General features: G+C 43.8%; 2 protein-coding genes across 2 annotated transcripts; one reads left to right on the forward strand and one right to left on the reverse strand.

The window, feature by feature from the left end:
• Positions 1–441: 441 nt before the first annotated feature.
• Positions 442–2,205, reverse strand: EV420DRAFT_1648481 (uncharacterized protein; the record flags this gene model as incomplete). Its single annotated transcript, XM_060478175.1, has 4 exons — positions 442–1,031; positions 1,084–1,912; positions 1,967–2,070; positions 2,133–2,205. 4 exons carry the CDS (start codon positions 2,203–2,205, stop codon positions 442–444), a joined length of 1,596 nt encoding a protein of 531 aa, XP_060325306.1.
• A 958-nt stretch (positions 2,206–3,163) lies between these two features.
• Positions 3,164–4,366, forward strand: EV420DRAFT_1484399 (uncharacterized protein; the record flags this gene model as incomplete). The annotated part of the gene is made up of 4 exons (XM_060470072.1): positions 3,164–3,473; positions 3,531–3,786; positions 3,862–3,990; positions 4,045–4,366. 4 exons carry the CDS (start codon positions 3,164–3,166, stop codon positions 4,364–4,366), a joined length of 1,017 nt encoding a protein of 338 aa, XP_060325307.1.
• Positions 4,367–9,082: the final 4,716 nt, after the last annotated feature.

A 9,082-nucleotide genomic window follows, 5' to 3' on the forward strand; every position in this document is an offset into this window, starting at 1 on the left:
AAAGCATAAAAGTGAAAGTTTACTCCTATTTTAAGATATCAGCATGTACATTGGGCATTGAGGTTTGCCCTTGAATACGTGGTGTAAGAATGAATGAAGTGCAAGGATTATGTGGAAGATAGCATGGAAGCACTGGTGGCTGGCCGAAATGAAGAAAGAACATATCAACATAGTATTCAGTCATCTCCTTCTCTAGCTGCCAAATCTCGGTCTCAGTCCAAAGCCAAGTTGTTCTATCCTTTGCTATGATTTTCGGCTTCTGTCCCACCCAAGTCTGCATCAGTTGGCGCAACGAACATAGATACAGAGCACAATCAAACCAATTTGGATGAGCAAAACCCATATTTGCACTTCCAACATCAGCAACCGTGATGGGACCAGCGAAGCAGCGTGATACAGCAGTTTCACGAGCAGTGTTGTGATTAGGTGCGGCAACTTGCATCATATGGTCCAGCTCTGCAAGCTCCAAATGGAATTCCAGCTCTGAAATCTCCCATACAATTGATGGTCTGCAGCTGTCAACTCGGCAAATGGCTTTCCTCTCCAGAAGACAGATTCTTTTTCTGCAGTTCCTAAGTCCATTTCAATCTTGTCACAGCATCCTTTGAGAAACTCCCTCATTTTGTCCTGCCGTTTAGCAGCTTTAGTGTCACTGCTTTCTTGTTGGGATGCCATGCCGAGGTAGTTGAGCGATACGAGAGTCTTCCAGCTATTCTGATCCATAAGAGCAGGAGTGTAGAAGGTCGATGAAAGGCGAGCAATCATGGGAACGCAAATACGTAGCCAGAACTTGAACATCATCTGTATTTTATGGGGATTCTTAGCAGTAGTAAGACAAGAAGGAGGAGGCAAGGCATATCCACGTGGTTTTGCGCCGACAGATCCAATGCAACGAGATTTATCAAACACAAGAGTGGATAAGCCATGACCCCAAACAGCAACAACAGGTGGAAGGAATGAATGTGCAGGCATCCGATCAACAAAACACTTTGAAGAAGACGACGAGTTATTATTCAGTGATTGCCGAGAGTCTAGAAAGATGTTAAATTTGTGTGCAGAAGACTGAAACGCAGAGAAACTAACAAGGCGACATTTTTCGGCCTTTTCTTGATGATATGGGAGACAATGTTGATGCAGGGATGGGAGGATTAATTAATGGAAGTGAGCCAGTGCTTTGCGTCCAAGTAAAAACATTCAGGAATCGGACGTGGCTACATGTAAACCTGTCAAAGGCATAGTATTTTTTGGCAGTCAATCCATGACCTTTGAAGATAGGGCAGAACTTAGCACGATGCTGGTCAAGGGGCATGAAGAAATGTGGCTCTCGGAAATGATCTGTCTTGTCGATACAGATGTTTGGAAGTTGATCGACATGCCAAATGATCCACACTGGAATCCCTGCATGGAAAAAGCTCTGCGCAATCTGAGCATCATTCGTAAATGCTCCCATCAGCTCAGGATCTGCTTTTCGTGGCACTGAACTGTCTGCTGCAGTATCCATACAGGGTTTATAGATCAACATATAATCTATCAGCACCTGCAAATAGAGTACAACATGCTGAGTCTCCCACACACTTAATTGCACCTTTTCAAGAGACATGGGAAGGTGCTGAAGGCATTCCAGAAGGTCATGGAGCAACACCATATAGCCATGCTTTAAATCCTCAGCCCCTTCAGAAAATGTTGCCCCCTTCCCACGTTCTACAGTTTTATCTACCCATTTTTGGAACCAGACAAACTTATGATGGAGTAGGAATCCTGGACCCCTACATTCACCAGCAGAATCAGCTTTGTAGAAGTCAGTCTTGCTCGGAAGCCAGTATAGCAGAGCGTCGGGATGGGAATCAGATGGGTTCAATAGTGCAGAACGAATAATGGGAAAATGACAATATTGAGAGACGTATGGTTGAGGCTAAGACAGAGGGTCATCGTCCCCATAGTGGAGATCCAAACGAAGATACATGACTCGATTGCTTCCAAGTGGCGGGGCGCATAATGCACTAGCATTTGGTGTGGTAACAATGAATTTATCATACAAGCTGCCCAAAGCTCCATCGAAGGCCGACACTTCTGTAAGACAGATCAAATATCATCAGTTTAGGGTTGAACAAGAGGATGAGAGTCGGACGAACTTGCGTCGGGGTTCCTCTTGTGGAGTAACAGCTCTGGATGCAGTTTAAGATTTTGAAGGGAAACATCAGGCATAATTCTAGAGGTAGCAATGTTATAAAGTGAAATGAAATAAAAGAGAGTATACTCACGAACAATCTAGGGTACTGAAGACGAAGTTAATACTGATCAGTCAATCCTTCTGTAGCTGAGAAGACCGTTATAAGGAGGCCTATCAACGGGCCAATGGCGGATATCACACCCTCATGTAGCAGTTACATGTATCACCGAAAAGAAGAGCGTCGGACTAAAGGAAAGTAAAATCCACCGATGCATGGTACAAGTGGAACTGGCGACAATATGTACAGCCACAGATAAAATAGAAGAAAAAAGATACATGTACCAAGACTTGAGAAATTTGAGCGTTTCATTCAGAATACATGGGATCGAAGTCTTGAGATGAAAGAGCAGGTCAAACGCAATGTGCATGTGATAGAAGGCTTTGATAAACAAAGTCACGTTATTGGTGAACAAACAATGAAACATGTCGACTTGTCACTCACCATCGATACCGTTCACCCTCAGGACTGTACATACTGTCGTCCCTGCAGTCTGTACTTTGCGTCGACTGCTTGATGCTTCCTTCTCCACTGTCAAGGTTTCTGTTTCTTTCGAGCATCGTACTGACTGCCGCAAGTCCAAAAGATTGTGATGCCATACTGTCCAATGTCCATCCCCATACTTCCTCAGTGAGTCTTATGGTGCATGTTCAAAATTTTTTTAATTCCTCACCTTCTCTGAGTAGCCACAGCTCGTGTTGCACATAACTGAGGGTATCCGACGCCACATAATAAGCTCGTGAACGTCGGTTGTCAGTGTTTAGGAAGATGGTATGTGATGTGATTTATGCTTGTTCAGAGAATGTATGCTCACTGTTCTAGTTATTATTGTTTATCATAGAAGTGTTTTTTTTGGCCTAAGTCGATTTTACAACCCCAATTTTGCATCTATAAGGCTGTATAGGATTGAAGAAAATGGCATCCCTTACCTACCCATGGCTACTAGCAGAAAACGAAGTGCACCAAGTACCAACGCTGGATCTTCCCAGAACACGTGTTGTACTAGAAGTTCACATAGGGAGCCTCATGTTGAGCTGGCACCTTCGTTGGGTGTAGCCAACGCACAGATGTCTGCACCTTCCAGATCTCATACTCATTCCTCTGGTTCATCCGATGGACCTGTTCATTCTGATACTTCCTCGCATCCAGAGCTTCGTTCTGTATCCCCGCCAGTGCCTGAGCAGCCACCTACAACTTCGCAGGTACCACCCATGCCTAGCATGCAAATAATGTTTCGCATTCAAGGTGAGTACATCCATGTCTTACACTTCTCATATTCATTATTATCATTCGATACATTAGGGTATAATCACTGTTGGCCAGCTCCAACAGCACCCATGCAGTCACTTGCACCGGGACCTCCTCGCTCTCCTATGCAATCTCCCAACCCTCAAGCTTTCGAGCATCGTCGTCCCACCGAGTCCATGCCAGCCCCAGGTCCTCGACACGTGCATTTCGAAGATGACCAGGAAAGTTCTGACGAAGATTTCCCTGAGCCACCGCTGCCACTGTCATCCTCAGAAGACAAAGATGATCATCCTGAAACCCCTCGACGACCGTCAGCGTCTCGCCAAACACTGCGGACACCTATGTCTCGATGTCTCCCATTAGCCACAGCACGTTGACTCTCTAGAACTCCAGGCACCCCTCGACAGCTTGCTCACGCCGCTGCTGGTCAGAAGAATAAAAACCATCGCGCAGCTCGTGATATCTGGTCTTTCTATGTGAAGACAGGGGACCGCCATCATTGCGCATTTTGCACGTACGTATGATGCCATTTAGTATTATCGACAGCACAGTAACTCTTTCTTTACAGCGCTGAAGACTTTGAAGACAGCGATAACATTGCAAAGCAATCCGATTTTGGGCTGAAAACTAGCACCAATATCCTACGGCATCACTTACTCGACTTCCATGTTACTGCATGGTTGACAAAGTGTGAACAATTGGACATTGAAGTTCATATGAAGCAGAAAGCGTACCGGGATGCCATTAACAACTTTCAAATCAAACAAGGCAAGCAACTACCATCATCCAGTGGCACTATGTGGCGTCCGTATTCGAAAGAGTCATTCATCGATGCACTGGTCAGTTGGATTGTCGCTGATGACCAAGTCTGTAAATATTTCTTTCTCTGATTGCCTGTATGCCGCTGACAAAATCCCAGTCCATCAATGTTATTGAGAATCCACACCTTCGTGCCATATTCTTGATGCTACGCGAAGGTCTTAAAGAGTCCGACATTCCACATCGCTCTTCCCTACGAGCCCGTATCCTTCAAATGTGGGATGAATATATAGATAACCTGTCATCGGAATTGAAGGTAACTATTTATGGGCTCTAAGAACTGACACTGTCTCAACTAACTTCTTTTCAATGCTAGGGATCTATGGGACGCATTTCTTTCATGACTGATCTTTGGACAGACTTTTATATGCATCCCTTTATGGTGATCACCTGCCATTGGATTGAGAACAAGATTGTCGATGGTCGAGCTATGCTTCACCTACGTTCAGATTTGATAGGTTTCCATCGTGTTCCTGGGCATCATTCAGGGGAACACCTTGCTGAGGTATTTGTATACATTCTGGATCGCCTTCACATCACGTCCAGGATTGGCTGGATTACTTGTGATAATGCAACAAACAACGATACGATGATGGACCATCTGGAGTTACTGTTGCTACGGCGGTTTCCGGATATGCACTTTGAACGGGTGGATAATCGAATTCGGTGGGCATTTTCCATTGTATGTCAGGGCTGTTTCTCAACTATCTTGGACAGGTGTTTTCCTCACATTGTGAATCTTGCTTGTCATGATGTTGAGCGAGCGATTGATCAAATGCAGTATGGGCCCGGAACTAGGAGTGCTTTAGTTAACGTGACTCAGAATCCTATTGCCACCCTGCATGCACTAATTAAAGCAGTAAGTAGATTGTCATTCTTCCATGGCAAAGGTGCTAAAGTAAACAATTTAGGTTCGTTCATCATCGCTTCATCGTGAGGCCTTTTCCAAGAAAGTTGCCCAAGCAAAACTTGGTTCTCTTCAGTTGCTTCGTGATGTCGATGTTCAATGGTCTTTCACAGATATCATGATTGAGCGAGCACTCCTTCTGCATCAGGTATGGTACTGCATATTGCTTCGTTTCCGCTACTGAATGTATGTATCTGCAGCCTATCCTTATGTTTCTGCAGTGTCGAGAGCAGCGTGATCTTCAAAAACATCAGCTGAGTGACAATGAATGGACAGTTCTTCAACTTTTCCATGAAATATTATGTGTAAGGCCTATTTATTTGCCTCGTTGATCTTTCTGACATGGACATCAAGGTTCTTCATGCTTTCCAACAAAGGCTGTCAGCTGAGAAAACACCGACACTTTGTGATGCCCTTCCATCCTTCTCTGCATTCATTTTGTGATGGCGTTCACTTTAAGAACAGATGCCTGAAATGAAGGATATTATTCAGGCTGGTCTTGAAAAGCTGGAAGACTATTTCCTTAAGGTTATGCATATCCCTGCATATAACTTTGCTATGAGTAAGTCTCATTTCCAATTGTCATTATATTCTAACATGTCTCGCAGTCTTGAATCCAAAGATGAAGTTACGTTGGTATGAGCGCCATGAACTGCATAAATTGGAGTGGGCAAAAAATCTATTTATGCAAGAGGTATTCTTTTGATGTTCTTGTTTTGATATCAGACTGATGTCTGGTATAGCTTCAGCGCTATTCCTCAGCTCCTCTGATGTCTGCTATCCCTTCACAAACATGTGACTGGACAGATGACATTCTCGAGTTCGACATCCCAACTGGAAACTCGATGCAGAATACACTTCAATGAGAGTTTGATGCATACCTTCTTGATCTGCAAGTTTTATCAAGCACATTATTATTTTGGCAGGTATGTATGCTGCTATGCTCCCTGTTTCTTTGCCCTACTTATATGTTCACACAGGAAAACTGTACACATTATCCAACCATGTTTTTGATGGCTATGGATATCCTCCCGATCCAAGGATCATCCATGCCTTGTGAGCGAGTTTTCTCATCGGGAAAGCAGACAACTACGGATTGCCGATCCCGTATCACACTGGAACTCATGGAAGCACTGCAAATGCTGAAATTTGGCATGAAGCACAATGTGTCGGCACTCAATTTTATGCGACAGTATGATAAAGAGGCACAGACAGCTGCTTTGGAGGCATTAATGGAAGATGAAACAACAGTTCCTGTTGAAATTAACGAGTTTGTACGCTCTCTGGACATCTTCGAGGAAGTAATTGATATTGAGTAGTAATTGTAATATATATGTTTCCTAATTTGGTATAAGCCAACGACTCGGTAAAAGTAAATGGCTCGGAGCTGAGCTGAGCTGAAGTCATTAAATTGTTTTGACTCTGAAGCCGATCCGGAGCCGAGTCGCATTGAGTCGAGCCGTGGCAACATTACCCTCCTTCCCCTCCTTCTATATAGGGTAATAATATAACTATATTTGGAGTACTTAGTAATTATATTTCACCATTGGCAAACTACTCACAATTTGCTGGTTACATGCCGGACCCTGCCACAAGTGACTTTAGCAACAAAAAAGACTAGAATGTGTGTCAGAATGTTCAAAAGTATCACATTTAGAGTATATTATTGACTCATGACTCATACCTCATGGGGGCATTTCCAACTGCTATATAGGGTAAGTTGGTTTTGTGTTTAAGGTTGGGACCCCTCCCCCCCTCTCCCCCTACCCCCTTTGCCAGATTTTAGCTGTGCTGCCCTCTTGAGTATTTTCGACAGCCCTAATGTGAGCTTCAATGATGGGAACCAGGAAAGCTAGTGTCTTGCCTGCATGCACAGACTGATCAAGAAAGCGGAGAGTCTGCTCCGAAAGTTGGCACTGAGGCCTGGCCCTTCTTTTTGCACAAAATGCTCAAAAGAGGAAGCAGGTTGATTGAAGGATGATTTGAGCTAGAATATGTATGAATACAGTATGATTGAAACATGATTACAATATGATGACCAGCCACATTGAAGCAGATGGTTTTGTGTGATTCTGACAGAACAGCTGTGTACCCACAGAATCCCATTAAATCACACAATATCAGTTGAAATCCTAAGAATTCTTATACTATCATCATAAATCACATGAAATCTTGCTTTTTGTCCAGTAAAGACACTCATAGGTATGCCGGTGGAATATCGTAGGTCTGAGAGATAAGATAGGTAGGTTTGGGGTTCTGGAAGATAAGGATAAGATAAGATAAGAAAAATAGGGGTAAAGTCATAATAATACCCCCCAACTAAGACTGTCATTCTGACAGTCATTAGATATACTCACTCCCTGAGTCAAGGGAGTTAGTAGATTCCATATCCCATTCATAATCTTCAGTTTGTCTCCAAGCAGACATGCCCTGTTCTTGTATCCATGAGCTAGGGTCAGTTTGAGTCATAAGAGGAGACACTGAGCACTTGTCTTTAAAGATGTCTTCATCTGTGTCTGATGAATAATAGCCCTGCTCGTCTGAGACTGGAAAGACTGTTGAGTTCTTGGTTGAAGAGCCAGGAGATAATATGATTATACATCCCCCTGGATTCTCCAAGTGTCGCAAATCATGATTCTCTATGTGGTCTTCCTTGTTCTTGTAGTGTTTGACAAGTTCTTCGGCATTGGCAAGGTTACTCCTCTTGACCCAGGTAGCTTCTTTAACTGGATATCCCTTTCATTTGACTAAATATTCCATTATGGTCCTCTGGTTTCATCCTTGACCAATAATACGGTCGTGATCCTGAAGTAGTTCCTCTACTTCATATTCTTCCTCACCATCCACAAGCTCTGGCTTGGGTGGCAGTGGTTTTTCCTGGTTGAGAAACTCCAGGGGGACATCACTTGTTGAATTTGTTGTGGATCCTCCAACCTGGTGGTAGCTTTAGCTTGTATGCAGAGGACCTCTTCTGCAAGATTATCTCAAAGGGTCTGATGCATTTGTCATCTAGCTTTTTTGCCAGTCATAGGAGGTGAAAGTTGGTTGAGTCCAACCAGACTTTATTGCCTGGTTGGTACTCCTGCACAGGATGAGTGTGTTTATTGTAAGCCTTTCTCATAACCTCGGCAGCTTTATTCAGAGAGTGTTCCACCTGCTCATGTACTCTCTGGAGGCTTTCAACAAAGTCAGTTACTGATGGTGTTTCTGATGGCCTCACCATGGTTGGGCAAATTTCTCCATCTCATCCAAAGACAAGTTTGATGGGGGAAAAGCCTGTTGCAGAGTGTTGGCAGTTATTGTGAGCGAATGCTGCCCATTGCAGCCATTCACTCCAATTGTCCTGTTTGTGGTTAACGAAGACTCAAAGGTATTTTTTGAGCTCTTGGTTAACCTGCTTCATTTGTCCATTCATCTGTGGGTGATAGGCCTTTGACAGATTTCCTTGAATATTCATCATTGCATATAGTTCGGTGATGAATTTCGAGATGAATTGGGGTCCTCAGTCAGAAATGACCTTAGAGGGAGTTACCCCAAATCAGCAAATGATCTCGTCATATAGGATCTTAGCCCACCCACTTGATGAGAGTTCCTTCATGCATGGAATCAGCACAATGTATTTTGAGAATCGGTCTATAATGACTAGTACTGTGTTGTAGCCTTTGGATTCTGGAAATCCAGTGACCATGTTGACTGAAACATGTTCCCAGGATCGAGATGGTACAGTGTTAGGATGTAGCGGAGCTGCCTTCCACTGCATGTCAGTCTTCATCTGTTGACATGCTTCGCATCCCTGCACATGGGTTTCCACATCTCTTCACAGCCTTGGCCACCAGTATTCTCTTAAGACCAATTCTTTGGTCTTGTCAATACCTGGGTG

This window comes from Desarmillaria tabescens (assembly GCF_030435595.1).
Source record: "Desarmillaria tabescens strain CCBAS 213 chromosome Unknown EV420scaffold_51, whole genome shotgun sequence".
In the NCBI taxonomy this organism is placed as follows: domain Eukaryota; kingdom Fungi; phylum Basidiomycota; class Agaricomycetes; order Agaricales; family Physalacriaceae; genus Desarmillaria; species Desarmillaria tabescens.